This window comes from Drosophila sulfurigaster, chromosome 2L (genome assembly GCF_023558435.1).
Source record: "Drosophila sulfurigaster albostrigata strain 15112-1811.04 chromosome 2L, ASM2355843v2, whole genome shotgun sequence".
In the NCBI taxonomy this organism is placed as follows: Eukaryota; Metazoa; Arthropoda; class Insecta; order Diptera; family Drosophilidae; genus Drosophila; species Drosophila sulfurigaster.
In genome coordinates, this window is record NC_084881.1 from 29,232,645 (window position 1) to 29,256,573 (window position 23,929).

Below are 23,929 nucleotides of genomic sequence, written 5' to 3' on the forward strand. Positions count from 1 at the left end.
GCAGTATTTATGCTCAATCCACAATCGAGACTCAGTCAGAGAGACACTCGTGAAATTGCCAACTCAGCGCATCGCATCGCATGAATTTGACTCGAGTTGAGTTGCGGAATTTGCAGTTTATTTTTGGCCAGAGCTGGGTCAGAGGCGGCTCAACTCGAAGTCGACGTCGACGTCGAAGATCGTTATGACGATGAGTCTGCCTAAGCCTCTCGAGAGCAAGGGCATTAAAAGTCCATTAAGCAACGCGGAGGCGGCTTCAAGTTTTGCTCCACTTTTCTCAAGCAACGAATTAAGAGCCAAAAGTTTATTTGTTTTTTTGCTGTTGTTCTGACTGCTGCTGATTATTGTTGATTTCTGTTGTGGTTGAGGCAGCTTTTAAAGTGTTATGCAAATAAACCTGAAAGCAAACAAAGAAAGCGGAGAAAGAAAGAAAGAAAAGAAATGAAATGAAGCAAATCGCAAAACTCCAATAAAACATTCATATTTTTGGCAACAACAACATTCACATTCGCTGAGGCGGTATAAGTAGCTGGCGCTGTGCAAACATCAGCGTCACTTTCCACCCGACTCCGGACAACTCCAGACAACACCAAGATGCGTTCCCAACTAGCGCTGCTGCTGCTCGGCTGCAGCCTGGCGCTGGCTCAATACAACTACGATGCGCCCAAGGATCAGCTGAGGACTGTGAATGAACGCTTCGAGGATGTCGTCGATCTTGTGGCTCACCAGAACGAGCTCAACGAGGGCAGAGCACGTAAAGGAGCTCGCAATCAATGCACCACCAAAGCCAACTGCTGTGAGTAACACGAGTAAAGCAATGAGATTCTCTCTCTTTAATCCTTTCTCTCTCTTCTTTTTCAGTCTGCGGCTTGCCCAATGTCAATCGCATTGTCGGCGGCCAACAGGTGCGCACCAACAAGTATCCTTGGACCGCGCAGCTGGTGAAGGGTCGCTACTATCCGCGTCTCTTCTGCGGCGGCTCGCTGATCAACGATCGCTACGTTCTGACTGCCGCTCATTGTGTGTACGGCAACAGGGATCAGATCAGCATTCGTCTGCTGCAGCTGGACAGATCCTCGCAGGATCCTGGCATTGTGCGCAAGGTGATCAAGACCACAGTCCATCCCAACTACGATCCCCAACGCATTGTCAACGATGTGGCGCTCCTCAAGCTCGACTCTGTTGTGCCTTTAGGTGCCAACATGCGTCCCGTTTGTCTGCCCGATGTCAACCACAACTTTGATGGCAAGACGGTAAGTTTGTCGCCTAAGTCTTTTGTATTTGATTAGCTATAATTGTGTGCATATGAATGTTAGGCCACCGTTGCGGGCTGGGGTCTGATCAAGGAGGGCGGCACCACCAGCAACTATCTGCAGGAGGTCGAAGTGCCCATCATCACGAACCAACAGTGCAGGACGACGCGCTACAAGGAGAAGATCTCCGATGTCATGCTCTGCGCTGGCCTGGTCAAGTCCGGTGGCAAGGATGCCTGCCAGGGTGACAGTGGCGGTCCTCTGATTGTCAACGAGGGTCGCTACAAGCTCGCTGGTGTGGTGTCCTTTGGTTACGGCTGTGCCCAGGCCAATGCACCTGGTGTCTATGCCAGAGTGAGCAAGTTCATCGACTGGATCAAGAAGAACTCTGCCGATGGCTGCTATTGCCAGAGCTAGAGTTGAATATGGAATACCGAATACGATAGTTTCACTTGCATTAATCCCATTCTAAATTATTCTAAATTATTCAACATGCTGCTCATCCAATAAATAATTCACCATAAAATATTATTTAATTTCGAATACATCAAAGAAGATGTCAGAGTCTCTAAGAATAGAATAGCCCAAGGGCTGCATTCTAAAATGGCGAATTGATTCTTATCGTCGAGTGAGAGTATCGATCTCTGATCCACCCTCGAATCTTGAATCTCGAATCTCGTTCAACTTTATGATTAATGCCTCGAAATTGTTGCAACGTCCGATCGAAATCTTTGGCAGCAGACTCTCGCTCACATCATAATCGCTCGCTGTGGCTGCTTCGGTTATCATTCCTGCTCCGAGCTGTCAATCCAACTGCCAACTTCCAACTCGCGACTGCCGACTGCCGACTAGCGACTGGCGACTGGCGGCATAATTTGTTTTGACTCATTTTTATGCACAGCTCATAAATTCACATTGGCACAAGGCGATGGCCAGGAGACTCTCCGAGCAGAGTCTAGGCTTGGGCTACTACGATCGACTGACTATATGATCATCGTCTGCCATTGATTTACTATGTGAACACTTTATGGCTGTTTAAGTTGTTAAATTGAATTAAGATGAAATAAATTCTGGAGCAATTTTTATGTTTGTTAATAAATTTTGCATGCCCCTTGCGATAATTTGAGCGATCGCGATCGCGCTTGCTGCTTGCTGTTTGCTGCAGACTCCCATCTTCGACTCCCAAGTCCGATCGCTTTGCTCTGCTTGACTCATAAATTCACTGGCTCTTTATGGCCACTAAAAATAATGCCAAGCAACGCGCCAGACAATCGAAATAAATAATTCATGCGTATGAGAATCGAATCCCTCTCCACACACACAAAAAAAAAACATATCGAATCGAATCCAACAGAGGAGGAGTTTTCCCTCCTTTTCGCTTTTGTTTCCCTCGGTTTTTTTTTATACCCGTTATCCATAGGTTAGAAGGGTATTATAACTTCGTGCCTCTGAGGAATATATCTAAGAGACAGAACAAGGCATCTCCCACCATATAAAGTATATATAGTATATGTATACTTGATCAGGGACAAGAGCCAATACGATAGAGCCATGTCCCTGTGTTCGTCTTTATGGGTCCTAGTTGCTTTGGTATAATAATATAATATACTTTGTATATTTTGCACTCTATGGTATATTTTGAATGTAGTACTATATCAATATACCAAATATAACTTTTAATATATTTTAAGTATTTTTGTGAACATTTAGTAGTATTTTTGGTATATTCGATTGGTATAATCTTATTATTTTTGGTATATTTGAAAGCTCTTGCCACACTGTGATATGTTGTGAATACGGTACTGTATGAATATACCAAATATAACCTTTGGTATATTTGTAGTATTCTTGGAAGTATTTAGTAATATTTTTAGAGTATTAGCTTGGCATAATCCTTGTAGTTTTGGTATATTTTAAAACTATTGCCACACTGCGGTATATTGTGAATGCAGTACTGTTTGAATATACCAAATATAACCTTTGGTATATTTTAGTGTATAATTTGGTAAATTTTAAAATTAATACCACACTGGCGGGTATTTCACAGTCGAGCACTCTCGACTATAGCTTTCTTACTTTTTTTTTTTGCTTATTTTTGGGCAGCGCCCAAGGGAGCAACTACAAATGGAGTGGAGTGGAGTGAAGTGGAGAGATTGTGGCACTCGGATTCGCACTTGCATTCGTGTTTGCATTTTAGATTTTTCACACCTCGCAACTGACGGTGGTCTCTGTGGTTCAAAGCCGCCGCCGGCAGTCGCCACAACCTGTCCATGTACTTGGCACTTGGCACTTGATACCAGCCCAGCAAAGAGTCACAATCCAAGTCCAAGTCCAAGTCGAAGAGTCGAAGTCGTAGTTGGAGTTGGAGTTGAAGTTGCAGTTTATCTAATGCCATTGGCAGGCCCAACTGTCGGCGTTGTCCTCACCAAATTTGGCATTGGCTTTTCAAATGTCTGACCGCGAATTTGTCGTGACTTGTTAATGATACGTTGCTGCACACACAGAGAGAGAGGGGGAGAAGTTGCAAGTGTTGGCATGTCGCTTAAAAGCTGTTGCAAGTTGCCATGGCCGGTGCCATCTTTGGTCTAGGGAGAGTTGTTCCCTCTATACTTAGGGCTGTGTCTATGTTAATACGCGCATCTTCTAGAAGTCGACTTGTTGTTGCCTCCAAGGCTATCAGTTTTCATTGATTTGAATAGGACCTGCTATTGCCATAGCTGTTGCTGTTGCAGTTGCAATTGCAATTGCAGCTAAGAAAACTAAGACTATTTTCAATTTACAAGTTGCCATAAATATTTCAACTTGTGTGCTTCTGCTGCTGCTTCACGTTCTCTCTTTGCTTTTTTGTTGTTTTTCAGCAGTCGCCGTCAGCATCAACTTGTTCGTGCCGCAATTTATGAGCTGTGCAAAGCCAAGAGGCAAACACGGCCACAGAACATGCACCAAATCTGGAATTGTGATAATTAAACCAGCGAGTGAAATGAAAATGATTTACTTCGACACGGTTTCCCTTTCAGTCCCGCTCTGCAGGATGAGCCGCTGCTCAAGAATTCCGCGACTCGTCATCCGACTGAAGCTTATATCTTATATATATGTCTAGTGTCTAGACCATTAATATTTATAAGCTCAACGCAAGCTCAGACATCATTTGAACAGCAGCCGACAAGTGGCGGTAAGTTGAACATCATTCAGACAAACACTTTCAGATTCATACATAAATGGGCAAAAAGGCGTAAAACGCTTCGCAAATCCCGACACAACTTAATGACATGCTCCGAGTAGCGTCTTCGCTGCCTACGACTTCTCTTTATTTCGTGAATTTATGGCTACATCTAACTGTTGGGTTTATGATGATATTAGCTATTCAATACGACAGTCATAAAAGCAGACAGATCTAATCTTCGAATGAAACACAAAAACAGCGAAACGACTGCCAATTCTTTTTCTATCGCTCTCTTTGTGAGTCTCTCTCTCTTTGTTTATATAATTATTAGAGGAATTATACGCATTTTCGGGTAATAAAAATTCCCTTTTGTCCTATCAATTTCTTGCCTCTGTTATAGATATAATTATTATTAATGACTCAAGCAACAACTATTTCTATTTCGACCAATCTCTTTGTGAGTCGCTCTCTCATTGTTTATATGTTATGATTATTGGCGATATATGTGGATATATAAAGGAATGTTAAAGCCAAAACATCTCTTATATTTCCGATTTGTTGGTTAACTGTTTTATTGGTTAACTTAAGTTACCTCTGTTATAAATATAATTATTTTTCAAATTATAAAGCGCTAAGAACTCAAGCAACAGCCAATCTATTTTCCTCTCTCTCTCTCTCTATTTCTATCTCATTCATTAGATATAAATATGTACAATCAACAGTTATAACTGTGACTATAGTCACATTTTAGGACAGTAACAATTGAAGTCCGTTGACTTCAACCTTTATTATTATTATTATTATAATTATAAAGAGCTTTTATACTATTCAAGGGCAGCTGCTTGTGATGTCAGAGTATTGAGTAAATCTTAAATCTCTTACTTGTTTCACTTTCATATCACTTTACGGTCACGTATTCCCAAGGGGGGCATTTCCCAATAAGCTGGGGCATAAATCAAACATTTTTGTATTATTTTTGGGTTGCTCAACACGTTCGCAGCTTTAGTTTAGCGCGATATCTTTTGGCATTTTTGCACGTTGCACATTTATTTTAATTTCTTACTGATCTTTTGCAAATAGGCTGGGTTCAAAGCGATCAAAAGAGAGGAGCGAAGCGAGGGAGGTGGAGGTGGTTGAGTCCGATGGCAGATTATCTCTGTCAGTTTGGGTCTTCGGGCGGTGTCCATACCGAGAATGGGAATCAGAATGAGAATGCACCTCGTTTGGCTGCCTGCAAACTGCTCATTAGTTTATTAATTAAGTTGTGCAGCGCATTCTCAGGTTCCCAGGGATGCTGCTGTGGCATCTTTAGCTTTAGCTGTGGCAGTTACTGTAACTGCGGCTGCAGCTTGCAGATTTATTTCTGCCCATTATGAAAATTGTCTACATCTATGGCCAAGACTGAGTTGAGAGAAGAGTCGCCATCGTCTCTTAATATTATTATGCTAGTTGCGGCAGTTATTTTAAATTGTTTTGCCGGGCCTAATGATACCCTATGAGCGGCCAACTAGCAACGGGCAATGGTCAATGGGCCCAACGGCACTTAAATCGACAGTAGTTGAGCTTTAACGCCTGGCCCAGGGTCCGCACCCAGAGCCAGCAGAGTTCTGCGCTGCTAAGTGGAAGGTGTTGAGAAAATGCACAAAAATTAATCATTTTATAATTACTAAATTGCCAGCCAGGCTTTGCACAAAGCTAAAGCCGAAACAGAAAAAGAAACAGAAACAGAAAGTTTAGCCATTTTCCAGCTAGTTTCGCTGGCGGCGTGGGCGTTTTCTGGCCAACTGTTTTGTGACCAAATGAATGCGTTCTGTGCCGTGAGGTGACGTCACCTGCGGCACTAAAGGGGGAGCAGCCCCAGTGAACGCCCCAAACGATCAAACGACCTTGGCGCTGTGCAGTGCATAACAAGCGGCATTCTATACGCTTTGAGATCCAACAAGATCTCGATGCTGTTGTTGTCTCAGTCGCTGTCTCAGTTGCTGTCGCCCTGTCTACATTTTTTCTCGCTTTACTTTTAATTTTGCACGCGTTCCAGCGTTTTTTCTGATGAGTTTGTTTAGTTTGAAATATGTTTTCTATACGTGCGTCATGTTTGGCCACAGCAACAACTGAAGAGACTGAAGAGCTGAAAAGACACAGCTCTGACTTGAGCTAGAGAGCCACACACTTTAGCCCCCGGGGGCTGCAGTCCTTGGCGGGCTGGGACTATAATTAAAGGTATTGGTAGGCGTTACTATTGGCTCAGTTGGCTGCTGCCTGCTGGCGGCTGCCTGAGATCACTTTTGCCTAGATCGACGCGGCGGGACATCTCATCTCTGATTTGGCCTGACATTTAGCAGTCGCATTGCGTAAGTCTTGCAACCACAACAGCCACAACCACAACAGCAACCGCAACACAATCTCCATTAAGAAGCTACTAGAGTTTTGCCGAACTCTGCGCGTACAGTTATGCAAGTTTCCTGTTGCTTCTAAAAATTCTTGAGAAATTACTTTGGCAGCGCCTAACTTTGGGCTTTGCTCTGACCATTAATTGTGTGGCGGCAGCTTCTGTGCTTCTCTGCCAACAACAATGACGATAACAACAACAACAGCAACAGCTGTCCGGCGGATGTTGAGCATAATTTGCTTTACGCTTCCAACGCCTTCACCTGAAGCCATTCATTCGCTCACTCGCGCTCTGAATTAATTAGCACTTTGGCTTCAAAATTAATTACAGCAAATAACAAGTTACACACCGTAGACCAAGCTTTGGTCTCAGCCCCATAACCTCAGCACCTAACCCTAAACCTCCTCTCATCCCATTTACAATTTCGTTGATTTCGAAAGCAAAATTTACTGAGAATTTCTGCAATTTCAGATTCGTTGTCTGCCAAGCACACTTAACATAGATTCTTCTTGCGAATGATTTACATTTTAATCAGGCAACAAACATTTATAATGCGGCACAGTTGCACACATCATCATCGGAAGGAAGGCCACTCAAGAGGCAACCAGGGAGGAGGTGCTAAGTGCTACTCAAATGTGGCACAAGGTGCAGCAACTAGAAGCACACGCTAACAAACCAATTATCACCTCAAAGTGTTTAACTGTGAGATACAATGCCTTTAACCAAACACCATGAGAACTAGTAAATAATTTGAAATGCCTTAGTTTCTATGTATAATATTGTACTACTATGTTTTAAAATTAATGTATAATATTAGGTTGGCCAAAAAGTCTTGCGGTATTTCCGATAGGTGTCTTTGCAAGCGCGTAGTTCTAGTTCTATTTATCGAATCGGTTCATGCGATACTTTTTTTGGAAAGCTCTTTTCCCGCGCTAACACGTGTTTGATTTATTGTTGTTTGTCTTGAGTCGTTCGTGAGTTATAGCGTCACAAACATGGAGCAAAATAAAGAGAAAATACGGCATATTTTACAGTACTACTACGATAAAGGCAAAAATGCAACTCATGCTGCCAATAAAATTTGTGCAGTTTATGGACCCGATACAGTTTCCATTTCCACCGCACAACGATGGTTTCAACGTTTTCGTTCTGGTGCGGAGGTGGTCGAAGATGCGCCACGGTCCGTATCTCAATTATATAAAAAATTTATAAAGTTGAATTAAAAATTCTTTTCAAAACTATAATCGAAAAAGAACATTACCTTTTTTGTAAACAAGGTCAACATTACTACAAACTAACAGTAAAGGATTCTAAAGATATCAACAAAATATCTGCCCTACATTTTTTTTAATATTTTCAAAGGGTATTTATAGAAAAAGTGGCAAAAAATCCGAAATTCTATCGTATATCGGGCATTTGAAGAAAGACATAAAAATCCTCCTTGCAGTTCTCCAGTTTTCCTGCAGTTTTAAAATTTTGGTGTTTTCTCATAAGCCGCGGACCAAAAAATTGCAAGTGTTGGATCCTTAGATGACCCCATATTTTTTGGATGCCAATCGATAGAGTTCGTCCTTGCGATCCTGGCAATGTGTTTCCTGTGAAAATGTGGCAGGATATAGCCGAGATATAGCCTTTTTCGAAAAACTATTCCTGGTGCATCCTCAAAGTATGCTACAAAATGTGCATTATTTAATCGCTAATTTAAAAAATCCGTTAAAATTCAAAATGATTCATAATTAATTTCGTTTTTGTTTGCCATATCTCTGTCAAATCGTAAAGGATCCTGTCAGGACTTACCGTTTTGTACTCAGGGGAACCAGGACTATCGATTTTCATTCAAGGATTTTAAGGATCCTTCTAAAAAAAGTACCTTACATTTTTTCAAGGGGAAGGTATAAAAAAATTGGCCGGAAATTCGAAATTCCGCCGTATATCGGCCATTTGAAGGACGATCGGGATGTCCTTTGGCACAAGGATAACTCTTTTCAATAGACACCGATTGGCATATCAAAAAGGACGAATGTCCTGCAAACAGCCAAGTTACAAGGACTTTTTTGTATTCAGAAAATAGCGTATATCTTGGCCGTATCCTGTCTGATCCTTGCCGGTCATGTGTCAAACAACAAGTTTTCATGAGACCTACCATCCAGCCAAAGGACATTTAAATCGTCCTTGCAGTTCTCCAGTTATCCTGGAATTTTCAAATTTTGCCATTTTTTCATGAGCCGCATACCAAAAAATTGCAAGTGTTGGATTCTTAGATAACCCCATAATTTTTTGATGCAGATCGATAGAGTTCGTCCTTGCGATCCGAGCAATATGTGTCCTTTGAAAATGCGGCAGGATATGGCCGAGATATAGCTTGTTTTTGAAAAAAAATCCTTGGTGCACCCTAAAAGTATGCTCTATAAAATTTGAATTTTTCAGCGCGAGTTTCAAATTGGGTACACCCTAAAAGTATGCCATACAAATTTTATTTTTTAGGAGCGAGTTTCAATTTTGAAATTTAAAAATAACCGACAATAATAGAAATCCGTTAAAATTCAATTTATTTTGTTTTTTTTGCCATATCTCTGTCAAATCGTAAAGGATCCTGTCAGGACATACCTTTTTGAACTCAGGAGAGCCAGGACTATCGAATGCCATTCAAGGATTTTAAGGATCCTTAAAAAAAGGACCTTACATTTTTTCAAGGGGTAGGTATAGAAAAATTGGCCGAAAATTCGAAATTCCGCCGTATCTCGGCCATTTGAAGGACGATCGAGATATCCTTTGGCACAAGGATAACTCTTTTCAATAGAAACCGATTGGAATATCAAAAAGGACGAATGTCCTGCAAACAGCAAAGTTATAAGGATATTTTTGTATACAGAAAATAGCGTATATCTCGGGCATATCCTGTCTGATCCTTGCCGGACTAGTGTCAATCGAAGTTTCTTGGCAAGGACTATTATCCTGCCAAATTTCATCCCAATCGTCTTTGCGGTTCTCTAGATATCCTGGAATTTGTGATTTCGGCCGGTTTTCTTCGGCCCCCGGACTGAAAAATTACAAGTGTTGGATCCTTAGATGACCCCATAATTTTTTGATGCAGATCGATGGAGTTCGTCCTTGTGATCCTAGCAACATGTGTCCTTTGAAAATGCGGCAGGATATGGCTGAGATATAGCCTTTTTTCGAAAAACTATCGCTGGTGCCTCCTCAAAGTATGCAACAAAAATTGAATTTTTGGCACCAACATAAAAATTTTTGTTTTGTTTGTTTCGTCATATCTCGGCCATTTGAAGGACGATTACGATGTCCTTTGGCACAAGGATATCACATTTCAATAGAAACTGATTGTCATACTTAAAAGGACGAATGTCCTATACACAGCCAAGTTTTAAGGACTTTTTTGTATACAAATAATAGCGAATATCTCAACCGTATCCTGTCTTTTCCTTGCGTCTCGTATGTCAAACGCAATCTATTGGTGAGACCTATGATCCTGCCAAAGAACATTCAAATCGTCCTTGTAGTTTTCAAGATATCCTGCACCTGGCAAATTTCAAATAAATGGTGCACCCTAAAAGTATGCTATATGATTTTCATTTTTATGGCGCCAATTTCAAATTTTAAATTTGAAAATAAACAACAAATATGATAATTCGTTACATTTTTAAAATATATATTATTTATTTTTCGTCATATTTATACGGTGAAGTATAAGTTACATATTATTATAAGTTACGTTTCAAATTTAAATTAAGTATAAAAGATGATTATTAAGTTACACACAGTAAAATACCAGGCAAACATAAAACAGCAGCAAACAATTATAAAGTAATTTAATTGCAAAAGTGTCCTGTCGAATTTCAAGATAAGTTTCCTTGCTTCTATTTCCTTGCTTCTATTAGGTTCCTCTGGTATTTAAATTTCTCCACATATTATCTAAAAGTGAATCCCTTCGATAGTTGTAGTTGTTATTTAGAACTGGAAGCCGCCATCCAAAAATTTACTTTTACTTATTTTTGTATCTTATTATATTCTATACTTTGAAATTGTAGAGGTCCTCCAACTCCGTCAGGCGAAGTAATTTCTCATCTGTAAAAAGAAAATGAGATACTAGCATTATAATTAATTTGACGTTATCTAATAAAATAAAATGAATTTGTATATATTTAATAAAAGTATTCCCATGATTTTTGTGTAATTTATTTATGACATTTCTATCGCATAACATTACGTAACCACAAAACAGAAAAAGATCAAGAGAGAAGGGAATTTGTGAGGGAAAATCGTTTGGCATGTTCCGATCCAGTCAACAAGTGTGTGCGGTAAGTCTCGACAATGGCAACACAGTTCTGATGACTTTAATTGTTTGTTTGCGTTGCGCGGAACGAACCCAAGCCGCGGGGTCTGGTCGCAGACTAGAAACGAATAGCGAGGGGGCTGGGGAGAGCGGGGAGCATGCGAAAATGCAAAGGTAAGGAAATCAAATTGGAGAACTCGAGCGTTGAGAAAGCACCGTTAATGTGACCCGACGTGCGCGGCAATAGATAAAAATGCCAAACTGAGTAAGAAACAGTCAGGAGACAGTCACAGCAGTCAGATAGATAGATAGACTGGACAGACGACAGACAGAGAAAGACTGAATTGACTGAGAGACAGACAGTTGCAGCGGGCGGTCCGACTGCCAGCGATGACCTCGTGCAGAAAACTAAGTCAGACTGTAAAGTCGGGCTCACTGAACAATCAGCCTCGGCTGAAAAATTACCAAAGATATCTGATGCAAGCAAGGGATGCGGGTCAGTGGGCGAAGAAAGAGGAGAGAAGGGAGGGCGTTGCATATGCGCAAAGCGAGCCACAACAATAGCAGAAGGCAAAAGGCAAAAAGCAAAGCCATGGCCATTGACACAGCTGGGCAACATTCGGCAAGCCCTGAGAGGCTAGCCTTATAAGGCAGGCTGTTAAGCTGGCAAGTTGGGAAACTGGCAAGCTGGCAGGCACGATAAAATACTCGTATGTAACTAGTACATGGTGTGCCTCCCTCGCCGACTTCTTCTACCCACTCCTGTGAGCTGTGACCAGGCAGTACAGTTAGCACGAGGGATTTATGACATTTACCGTAACCTGTCGACAACGACGACGACGACGATGACAGCAATCAGCACTCAGCAATCAGAGACGTATGTAAATGTGATACCCTGTACACAATAAAGATATTCACAGAATTGCTTAGTAAATGTGATACCCAGTACACAATAAAGAGAGCCAAAGGATTGCTTAGTAAATGTGATCAATAAAGAAAAGTCAAGGGACAATTCAGAAAGAAGGTTTTCTTTAAGGTACCTCCAGTATTTTCCTCTATAAATTTCTCGCATTCCCCAGCCTATCTCCTGTATTAATTTTCGATATTTGGTTTGCATTAATTGACTTTCAACAGCTGCGCCCAGTTTGGGTTAGGCAAGCCAATGTCAATGCCACTGGCCAGACACAAAATCGGGCGAGGAGCGGAAGGGAAAACTGTTTGCTGCGGATGCTGCCAAATGGCCCTGGAGCGTCGTGTCAGTTGTCAACTTCGGCGCGGTCATCTGACACCTGACCACCGAATTGAAAATGCGTGGCGAATGCGCCTCGAGTCTGGTTTGCGTGTATTTGAGAGTGTTTCTGTGTGTGTGTGTGTGTTGTCTCTGGCCCGTCGGCTGCAATTTCAATCAAGGCGCAACAGGCTAAGGGTTGACCTGGGATTATAGAGAGTTTGAGTTGCTGTTGTTCTTATTGTTGTTGTTGCTGCTGCTGCTCTTTTTTATTCGCAATCTTATGGTTATCAAAATAAATGAAGTGTTGCCAGCAACAAGTTGCGAGGCGCGAAAGCTGCTCTGTACGTGCTTGCCACAGCCCGCTGATTGCTTGCCCCAGCCCAGCCCTTGCCTGTTACTGTTGCTGTTGGGAATTCGGAATTGTTGCAAGTTGGTGAATTGGCAACTGCGCCTTGTTAAGCTGCCACCAAGGTCCAAGCGGAGACTGTGGCCAATTTTCAATATACAAATACAAGGCATCAACAGAGAGAGTAGAGAAGGGTAAACAGTGCAGAGACTTATTTAACAAACGTTTGCACAAATTGAATATTAAGCTGGCGCTGTCCGCCATGTCAGTGCTCCCCCTCTCTCTCTGTCTCCCGCTTGCATCTCAACTGACCGCTGAGCGATGCAGTCGCAGATAACAGAGATCGAGATAAGCATAGAGCGAGGCGCTTCCTGTGCGCTCAGTTGGCAGTCGCCTGTTGCCTGCTGCCTGTTGCCTGTTGCAACTTTACTCGTACTCGTATCGTACTTTCGGACTGTGGCATTTATTTGCCACACGCAATCAATAGCTGCCCCAACTGGAGCTGCAGCACTTTGATCATCATTTCGCTTAATCGGCCCGCTGTGCACATGCAGATATACAGCTGGGAATCAACTCGACTCGACTCAACTCGACTCGACTCGATTCGAGATACATGCACATGTATCTGATTCTGCATCTGCATCTACTGTTGCTGCTGTTTATCTAGCCTGCGATTGTCGTTGCTGCCTTGTAACTGACTGGGCCATGTTGTTAGTCATTTGTTATGAAATTTGTGCAGAGAGAAAAAGGGACTGCTTCTCTGGTCTCTGGGCGGGCTCGTCTTACCAGACGACTCTGCATATGCATGAGAAGTCGCCGTCTCCTTCTTCGTCTGGAGAGTGCTGACTGTGTGGCATTTCAACTGGCCATGTGCGGAATTCTTAACACGTGTCAGTGGCGCATTTGTCTTGTCTCCAGTTGGCCCCAGCTACTTAGTCACTTGGCAACTGGCGGAAGCATAAAGTTCTAGGGATTCTAGGGATTGTGCCCTGTGTGTAAATGTTGCTCCACGTTTCCGTAAACTTGTAATCAACATAATGTTTATTGCAAACAAAGCTGAAGGCAAATTGCTATTTTCAGAATTAATAATGCATTTTCCCTTTGTTACCGCTGTGTTGCTGTATCAGTTAAATTTACGTAAATTACTCTACTCAAAGCTAAATTAACAGAATGCAGGTGGATTTTGCAATTACCCATCAAAGATTACTGGTGAATCAAAGCTGTTAAAATTATAGTACAATAAAATTATCCCTACGTGTTCATTATAAAATCTGGTTTGCGATATTAAAAATAACTTAATACCCATAAAGAAAAATATGTGTTTGAATGACGCGCTAATTGAACTCAATTTTGCGTTGCGCAGCCAACTTTACGTGAGTCACAATTTGCGTTGCGCAGCCAACTTCAAGTGAGTGAAAGTTTGCGTTGCGCGCCAAATAGACAAAAAGACAAATATTGCGTTAGCAGCCAACTTCACGTTGCGCACTTTTACGCGCCTGGGTTCATGTCTTTGCTAATGTAAAAACTGTTCTCATGTTATCGAAAATAATTTATCGATTATGGGCGCAAACTCTTATGAATTTGAAAAGGCATGGGCAAGTTCTGATTTGAAAAAAAATATTTTGTCAATGATATATTAGAAAAAAATATTTCGTCAATGATATATTAGTTGAGTCTGTCACTGGGATAACAATAAATGTGCGTTGTGGGCTAATTAGGTCGCTCGATGAGCGTAATTTAGTGCCCGCAGCGTGACAAAGAGATTTGGCAATGAGTTGGTTGTTGACAAGATAATAAACACACTAAATATTCGTCATGAGTAAAATGCGGATGGCACACGAAAGTCTTAAAACCCTCTCCTTCCAGTTACTTTGATTTATTACGCACTAATGAAACTTATGCTCCCATAAAACAGTCATAAATTCGCACACTAAACGCCGAACAACAAAGCCTGGGCGAAGCGGGGAAGAAACGGGCCAAGGGGGGATGAACCGCGGTGAGTCCAGACACTTAATTATAAGCACAAAGGTGCATGAATTACAGCAAAAACAGCAACAACAACAACAACATCGAATGTAAGAACTGAACTGCAGCCAGGCGAAAGCACATAAACAACAAAGGCCATAAAAACATGTAGAAAGCAAAGAAGAGCGGGGGAAGGGGAACTGCCATCCTGAACTGAACTGCTACTGACAGGGAAATGTCGGCCATTTTGTGTTGATGTCTCGTCGCCGCTTTAATGCGAACTGAGAAAAGAATTTATACAAATTAGCGGTGAAATAAATTACGCGACGGCAACGGTGGAAAAGCAAATGAAATTAGGCGCCCTACGAGCCGGCGAATAAATGAGCGATATGGAGGGATGGAGGGACAAAAACAGACGGAATGAAAGACAGTTGAGGTTGAAATGCAAAGCAAATATAAAACATGTTCAGGTGAAAAGAGAACGTTTAGTCGAAGAAGAAATACTCTTTTTGAAAAAGTTGAAGAAGAATGTTTGTTTGTGATTCGCTTTCAAAGAGTCGAAAGAAGGGAACAGCTTTAATAAGCTTTATTTCCTTACTCTACTGGCACGCTAGCAAAGCTTTAATTTAATAGTGAGTCGTTGGCTGCTTTAAAGACTATAATTTGTCTGTCATATTGTGTAGCTAAGAGCGCCACAAGTGAGTTCAACTCCCTTGCCAATGAGGTATAATCAAAAACAGAGCCCGTGAAATGCATAAAGTGTCGCGTGTTCTGCTGCGTGGCCCAAGAGGAAGCAGCCGCATAATGAAACATCCCGTGGCCCGGTGACGTAGCAAAAGGTGGCAATAGTAGCGTAAAGACTGGGGCAGGGACAGAGAGACAGAGAGATACAGAGGTTAGGGTTGAGGTGGAGGTTCAAGTTGAGGTAGAGGCTGTCGCCCTTGACTGTCTGGCGGGATTAAAGGCACGATGGAGAAGAGAAAAGCGCATTCATGACGCTGACATGCTGGAGAATAGAAAGAGAGAGAGGAAGAGAGCATAGGTAACAAGTAAGAGGCGTGGCGAGGGATGGCGGGAAGGTGGCATGTGAAATAGCAAAAAGGTAAAAGTCAACATGACACTTTTTGTGAGTGCCCGGGTACTTGGGTAACTGCGACTAAACTGACATTTCAAATTGCCTGAATGGCAACCAAATCACATGCTAATTTCGCAGCAGCAGCAACAGTAGAGACAGTGGCAGCTGCCAGGTGGCAGGTGGCATGTGGCAAGGGGCAGAGAAAGCTAATCATGCCACTAAAATGTCAGAGCATACGCAATGAGAATTGACGCTAATGAGGCTGGCATAATCCCTGTATATATCAACTCAACCGGCTGCGTAACTAAATGGTACACATTTTGCCGTACCTCTCTTCCCTTTCCCCTTCCCCTTCCCTTTCCCCCTTCCCCTTTCCTTTTAGAGCACTCGCAATTAACATGCTTCATCATTATTGACACACGTTTCGACAGGGTAAAAGTCAGCTCAACATTTCACAGTTTTTTCCATCATTTCCTTTTTTTTTGGGGGTGCTGACAAATTAAGCTGCTTGTCCTCCCCCTCGTCCCCCCTCATTTGCAGCAGGGTGCTTTGTTAATCCTCTTTGAGGAGGCTTCAAAAGTTTAATGAAGTCCATCAGAATGACTTTATGAAACGCACAACGCAGCAGCAGGCAAATGAGCTTCAGCTTTTTTAGCTTGGTTTTTCGTAAGGTGAAAGTGCGGAAAAACTTTCTTGGCACTCTTCGGCTAGAGAAATCTACAGAATTCTCTTTATGATGTCCTGATGCCAGGCAGCCGCAGCTTTGCAGCTGCCTCAACTTTATTACACAAATCAAATACTTGACTAGGTCCTTGGCCCGACAGCAGCTTAGTGTTCGTTATTCATACGCCCCGTTTGCCGGTTGCCAGTAGCCAGTAGCTAGTCGGCAATTGGTCTGGCGTGGCCTGCAAGCCATGACGACCACTTAAATAAAGGCTCATTACATGCGCGCCACAATTTTTATTGTTGCATACATTTGCGGGCACACACACACACACACTCGCACACACACACTCGCACACACACACTCGAACACTCGCAACACTTTACCACTCTTCACTTTGGGGTCTTATTTATGTTATACGCATATTTGCCAACAATTTGTGCGGCCGACAAATAAGTTTATTGGCGTCTTGCCTTTGTTTAACCAACGTTCGTTGTCCGCCTCGTGTCGAACAATAACCTCAAGTCCCCCCTCTTTCCCCTCCTCTCTATTGGTCGTCAAATCTGCTCCTTGTCAATGTCAGCGCATTGGCATATTTTGAATATTTCATAGAACTTTGCACCATTTCCTATGATGGATACAGCAGCTGACGGCGATTCTCATTACTCGGTTCGATTTTTGGCACTCAAAGGTGGCGCATGCAAAAGCAATCCAATTACGGCATCAAAAGGGAGACAGTGAAATCTAAATCGAATTTCTATTTATAATGAAATTGTGAATTGTAGAAACTTTGATTCAGGTTCAACTTGCAGTTAATCTATAAATTATTCTCTTGTTCGTATTAATGTGCATTGCTGATTCGATTGCAATTGATAGCTGTTGGATTTGGGCAGAATCGAATGAAAAGCACTGCAAAACCTTGAATGTTTCCTGTTCATTCTTTTCACCGGAAAATGGAAAACTGCAACTTAACAATTAATCGAAATGTTCATGCTTTTGCTCATCTCCGGTTGTTCTCTGAGCTGCAGAACAGGTTGATTAGAGCAATTTCAAGTTTGCATTGCCTTCCTTCCTTCCTCCTGCCTGCTGCTCTTTCTCCTCAACTTTCTCTCTCTATTCTCGTTGACCCCTTGGGGTCCACTTAATAATTGAGTTGCTTTTGCTCGGACAGCTTGATATTGGCAAACATTTTCATTTTCATTGAACATATTTTCAATTATAGTGCCAACCAATTTCACTTTTGTGTGCGCCCAAAAAAAAAGGATTGAAAGGAGATTCGAGGGGGTTTTCAAAAGGGTTGCCGTTGTTTGTCTTTGGGCATTTGGCAAAAGTGCTTACGGCCCCTTTCTGATTTTCCGCTAACAAAAAGAGCTGCGCTTTAGTTTCAGTTTCAGTTTAATGTTTTAAATAAACAAGAGAGAGAGCTGCAAATGAATTTTCCCAGGGTCAGCATGGAAATTGTTGTTAGTTCTCGTAATAGGCAAAACATGCATAAAAATTGCCCAGCAGTCGAGCGATTAAATTGTGGCCTCTAAGCACGCACACGCTGCCCACCTTCAGGCCTGCCACAGGGGGGAGATACGGAATGGAAGGGGAAGGAAAGGAGTGCTGCACATTAATTGAGCCACTTGGGGCATGGCATAATCAGAGCGCACGCATAATGAGCTACAATTAAAGGACAAACATAATTACAAGTCAGTTTTCGCACAGCACAGAAAACAAAAAGCCACCGAGTCAAACAATGAAATGAGCTGCTCCAAACTCTGACTCTGCCTCAGACTCTGACTCTGAGTTGAGCTGGCCGCAAATACTCAAATGGCAAGGAGCACAAACAATGCGATTGCAAATGCGGCTGCGATGCCCCTCGGGTGAACTCTGCGCAGCTAAAACTTGTGCAAACTCTGCAAATGAAATTAACAAATTTTGCTGGCGCATGCACAAAAGAACAGCAATGAAAACCTGGCCAAGAAGAAGCAAGAATCTGGAGCTTTCATTACGTTCAGCCGCTTCTTATTTACGTATGAAAGTCACACAAAACGATTTGCTTAGCGCTCGATTACACGACGCGACGTTCAAAGGGAGGCAAATAGAAGAAGGGAAGTGGTTAAGAGTGTGTCGAATTTCAGATGGGCTTAACCCAAACCCATTCCAGAGGCTGACCAGATCTCTCTGTCTCAATCTCCAGCTCCATCTCCATCTCCAGCTTGATGCTGGCTGTTAAATTTGGTGATAAATGAGTTAAGGTAATGCGTTACATGGCCCAAAAGCCGCATCTCCATCTCCAACTTCAGCCCTGGCCTTGGCCCTGTCCTGTTCTCTGCTTTACTCCAGGGATGCTCAGGCACGCGCGTCTCTAATGAAATCATTTAAATACAAACCCAAAACCCACACTCACATACACACACTCACTCTCACACACACATGGACAGTTGGGAAGTTGGGGCATGTGGATTTTGGAGCTGCCACAAGAACGTGCCAAAGCTTTAAGTCAGCACAGTGGTTCTTCCATTGTAAGCACTGAGTAAGTGCTCTTTTCTCTCCACATGACCTCAACCTCAAACGTTTGTTGGTCAAAAAAACACTCTTGAAATTTAACAAAAACTTGCATGCAATGCAAATGAGTTGAAGTGAAAATTCAACTAGTTTACAGTTTACTAAGAAAATGCTTGCTGAACCTCTGCAGAATTGATAAACATATATAGATAAACAGTAAGTAATGATTATTATTAAATAATAATAATAATGAGTATCTAATGACAGCATATAAGACATAGGGAAAAGGCTTGAAAGCCAATATTGTCAACAAAAATGTAATATTGTAATAGTGAGGCGAAGTACTACAAAAAGAGTAAAATTTCACATGTGTGTATTTCAAAAGGTCAGACTTCAAAACAGTTGCAAAATGCCTTGACTGCAGTAAAGAATAGAAGAAAAGCGGCACTACGTCTAAATTTGTCGGTCGTTATAATCGGAGATAATCGATGGCACTTTCGACACTATAAGGCCGATAGGTTCTAAGCTATCGTTATTATTTAAAAGGTTAGTTATAATTAAAATTAATACTAACGCTATTGGTAAAGCAATGGCAGCAAAGGCCTTCAGCTTACTAAGCTATCGTTATCAGCAGTAGTTAGAATTAGAACAGATTCAGTATTAAACACTTTTAATAAAGTTAATCAAACTGGACTTCATAAATACATATTATCAACTATCTATATACATATTACATAATCAAAATTAGATAAATTGTGCTCACTCCATCGTTCATAAAGTGACATAATTATGCCTTGATATCCATTTCTTGCATCTACTCATATTTTGCTCACTTTATTTTGGCACTTTGCAACACTGTTGTCTCATACACTAAGCCACATGTCTTTGCAATTCGAATGATACAAATTGCAAGTGTTTTACTGCAGTGGCAGCTGCTGTGTAAAGCAGAGCTTTAGTCACAGTTCCCACTAGAAGCCACCTCCACATCATCATCCCGAGTCTACAATCTCTCTCTCTCTCTCTCTCTTTGTAGCTCATCCTTGGGCGACTGCTGTTGACTTCGATATATCAGGGCGAAATGTCAAGCTGGTTTAGCACCAACAACAGCAGCAGATGGTGTCAAATACAGAGTGTGTAGTCCATGTATCTTTAGTACGCATTCATATGGCTGGGAGATACTTATGCACATCTGCACAACACACTATATCCCTCGTATATCGCCCAGATATCGTACCAGTTTTTATAGCTCGTCGAAACTGAAACTGAAATACTTTTTTTGCCTTGCCTTCGTTTTCCTACTCGAATCCCAGTGACATTCGGGTGCCATTGACTGCATTTGATGGCGGTTCGCTCATAAAACAAAAGCAAAGGGAGGAGGAGGGAATAAAACCATCAAAAAAAGAGTGAAAAACTACGCAATATGTTAACTAGGCGAAGCTGCAGCTTTCCACTTTCCTGATCCATAAATAATATACTGCTTTTTTGGCAGTTTTCAAATGTGAATTTCATATACAAGACGCACGCTGTTAATTTGTCATGTCATTTGCAACAATTTCATGATTTCGCATGCCAATTAAATCGAGAGTAAACAGCGCTTCATCCAAATTTAAACGACTGTGAAGAGTGGACACCACAGTGTGCACAGTGTGATGAGAAGGAGGAGCAAAGGACATCCGACCAGCAGTAAGTGAAAGCCGACAATGCAAACATTTGCACAGCAGCAAATAAAAAACGAAAAAGCGGAGGAAAGCGGGAAAAGCGAGCGCGTGAAAAGCCGCACAAAGTTCGCCGCGGAAAACGTCGCAAATGTTTGAGTTAAAGATAAACGCGCTTCATCTCTGGGGCAGTGGCTGAGGCTAAGCTTCCGTTTCCGTTTCCGTTCACCTCCCTCGCTTTTTTGCCTGACAGCCTTGAATATTTTTATGCATTTGCATGTTGCATGCCACTCGTCGTTAGCATTGCAAATGCTATCAAGTGGCGCTTGAAATTGAAAAAACATTTATACCAAATGGGCGTCAGAGGAAAAGTAGAAGCTGAAGCAGAAGTTGAATCAGAATCCGAATTTCCTGTGCTCAGTGCTGCATCTTGCTCTTGGCATTAACTGCAATTTATTGGATTAATCAAGATGCAACATCTCAACACTAATTGCAATATTAATCAGCCAACTCGATTCATTGCGTTCATTGCAAACTTTTCGTCGTCACGACTCGCGACACGCAACTTAATTAAACGCGAAACGAAAATTCCAACTCTTGCAACTTTTTTGTTTGGCCTTCGTTTGCCATTGGATTGTTGGCCCATTACACGTTTAAGCCTGGCCAAATTGAAAAATGAAATGCTCCTCTGAGTGAAAATGTTGCCGCTGCTGCTGCACCACAATTGCAGCCAAGAACATGACATTTACATACAGCAAACACATTTAAATGCCACAGCTACTTTGTCTGGGTAAATTGACTAACTCACTCTATTTGTCACTGAATTTAAATAGTTGTTGAACTGACTAATCGAATTGTAGGTTAAAAATGAAATTTCTTAATGCATTTAAGGGTTTTTCGAAAAGATAATTGCCACAATATTCGACTGAATTTAAATGTGAAATTGCAATACAATACTGCAAAAGTAATTCAAAGAAATCCTCTGATTACAGCTGAGCAACAATATTCAATTTTGTTTGCTAATGTGAGACACTCTTTGAACAGATATCCTATTTCATAAAGCAATTGTGCAATTTGAATTTACAGAAAATCTAATACTTATTGGACAAAGAAATACACTGCTGTCCTTAGGTAAGACTCATGTTCACTTGCCTTTAAATTTGTACAATATTTATTGCTTTAATAAGGATTGCAATGAAGTTGATATGAAAAAACATTTGGTATTAAATCATACATTAAATATGATATATATAATATTATAATAATTATTCAAATTTAACAAAATAATGTCTTTCAAGGATAACTGAATGAGGTTCATAATAGTAACATATTAAACACCTTTTAAACTTGTTAAGTTTATCTTAAAAACTAACGGGATTACCTTGACTTTTTCCTCTAAGCCCCAAGGTTTTCTTGAGGTAATCATCATATAGTTTGTATTATCTAATAAACGAAACGCTTTTCAATTTAATTTCATTTGTTAGTTGGTCATAAACATAAAATATTTGTTATTTGATTATTGCAAATGATTCAAACTAATTGAAATGACTTAAGAACGTCTCGTATTTCACATAATACAAATTATATGATAAGTGATTCAAGGTACTCTTTGGTATTAGAGAAGAGAGTATTTGAAATTCCGATCTAGCTTGCTCTACTTGCATTTTGGCATTATTTATTGTGTTGTTGTGTGCGCAATTCAACGTGTTGCAGCATTTTAAATTCATTTGTGCAATTTGTAACGCACACGCAACACTTTCTGTTGCATTTGCCGAGCGCTGCATAAAAGCAAATGTAAAAGAAATTATGCAAGCGCGTGCAAGACGAATGGCAAATGGCGAACGGTGAATGGCGAATGGTGGAACGGTGCAACGTGGCGTATGCGTGATAATTTTGCATGCAGCAGCTGCTGCCATCTTCATTGCGAGTGAGTGTGTCCGTATATGCGTGTGTGTGGGCGTGCGTGTGTGTGCATGTGTGTGTTTGTGCGTTGATTAAGTTGCATAAATTATGGCGCAGCTTGTTGATTAACTGCAATGCTATCTCAATCTGCAGCGCCTTCTCCTTCTCTCTCTCTCTCTCTCCGTTTCTCTTTTTCTCACTCTCTCTCTCTCTGTCTCGCTCTTTTGCCCAAAGGCCAAGTTACGCATTGAAACTTCAACTCGTTGACATTTTAATAAGCTGTCAAAATGTCATCAAAGCCGAAATGGTTTGCCATTAAAGGCAGCTTTCTCTGGTCTCTTTACTACAGTTAACATGTCAACTCTTTGACATCAACTGTATATATACATATATATATATATATATATATATATATATTCGATAGCCAACCGAATAGTATACTAAGTAATGCTTTCTACTTTATTGAGTGACACTTTCAGCAAGTCAAAGCATAAAGCACTGAAAACTTTAATGTGTCTCGCAAGCACTAAAACTGAATAACAGCTGAAGCTAGTTCTTAAAGGAAAACTTATGGCATCGTAATAAAAGTTATATTAATCAACATTTTAAATGTAATTAAGAGAAAGAAAGAGAGTCAAAGTGTTGAATTCGTTTCCAGATTTTGAAACATCTGCAACTATTTTTTTAAGGAAAAACTTAAAAGTGATCAGAATAATGTAATTTTTCTGCTATTATTTCATTAGAAAATAATGTTAAATTCACTTTCAAATATCGAAAAGAGCTTAAATTCTTTTCCTAACCAACATTTGCAGCTAGTTCTTGAAGGCAAAACTTATGGCATAAAGTGATATTAATCAGCATATTCAATTAATTGAGAGAGAGAAAGATAGAGAGTTGAATTCACTTTCAGATTCCGAAAATAGTTTGAATTCTTTTTTTTTTTATAACATCTGCAGCTACTAGTTCTTTAAGGCAAAACTTATGACATAAAAAAAGTGATCAGCAATTTTAATGTAATTTTACTGCTATGATTTCTTAAGTAAAAAGAGTTGAATTCGCTTTCAGCTGTTGAAATTAGTTTGAACTCTTTGCCAACTATTTGCATCGCCGCTGATTTAATGTGTTCAGCAAATCCTTGCTTGTAAGCAGCTTTGAGTCTGCGTTTACGATTGTGATTGTGATTGAAAATGCTGTCCAACATCTGGGCGACAAGCCACTTAAGTCAGAGTCAAAGTCTCAGTCTGTCAACTCGCTCCCTATGCAAATGGAATGGCATCGAGCATTTGCGGATTGTGACCTCTCAGCTTTTGGCTTTTGACTCCGAGCTGTGGCCTGTGTGCAGAGCGAGAGAGGGAGGGGAAAGATGCATGGAGAAGACGTGTGGCAAGTGAAGTTCTTGGGGATTAAATAATTTATAAATTCCAAACAGAGGGAAAGAGAGAGAGAGAGAAGGGGCAAAGTTTTGATTCCATGCGACGTGCATTAAACATTGACACCTTTTT

At 41.1% G+C, this 23,929-nt stretch overlaps 1 protein-coding gene and 1 long non-coding RNA gene across 2 annotated transcripts in view; both read left to right on the forward strand.

Moving 5' to 3' along the window:
- Positions 1–7,452, forward strand: part of LOC133835172 (uncharacterized) — a 96,534-nt gene extending 89,082 nt beyond the window's left edge. Inside the window, exon 3 of the long non-coding RNA XR_009893520.1 lies at positions 7,277–7,452. This is a non-coding gene — a long non-coding RNA (uncharacterized LOC133835172). The remainder of the gene's footprint in view (positions 1–7,276) is intronic.
- Positions 505–1,779, forward strand: LOC133835169 (trypsin-1). The gene is made up of 3 exons (XM_062265077.1): positions 505–796; positions 862–1,253; positions 1,317–1,779. The coding sequence occupies exons 1-3, from the start codon at positions 595–597 to the stop codon at positions 1,668–1,670; spliced, it is 948 nt and encodes a 315-aa protein (XP_062121061.1). The 5' UTR covers positions 505–594; the 3' UTR covers positions 1,671–1,779.
- Positions 7,453–23,929: the final 16,477 nt, after the last annotated feature.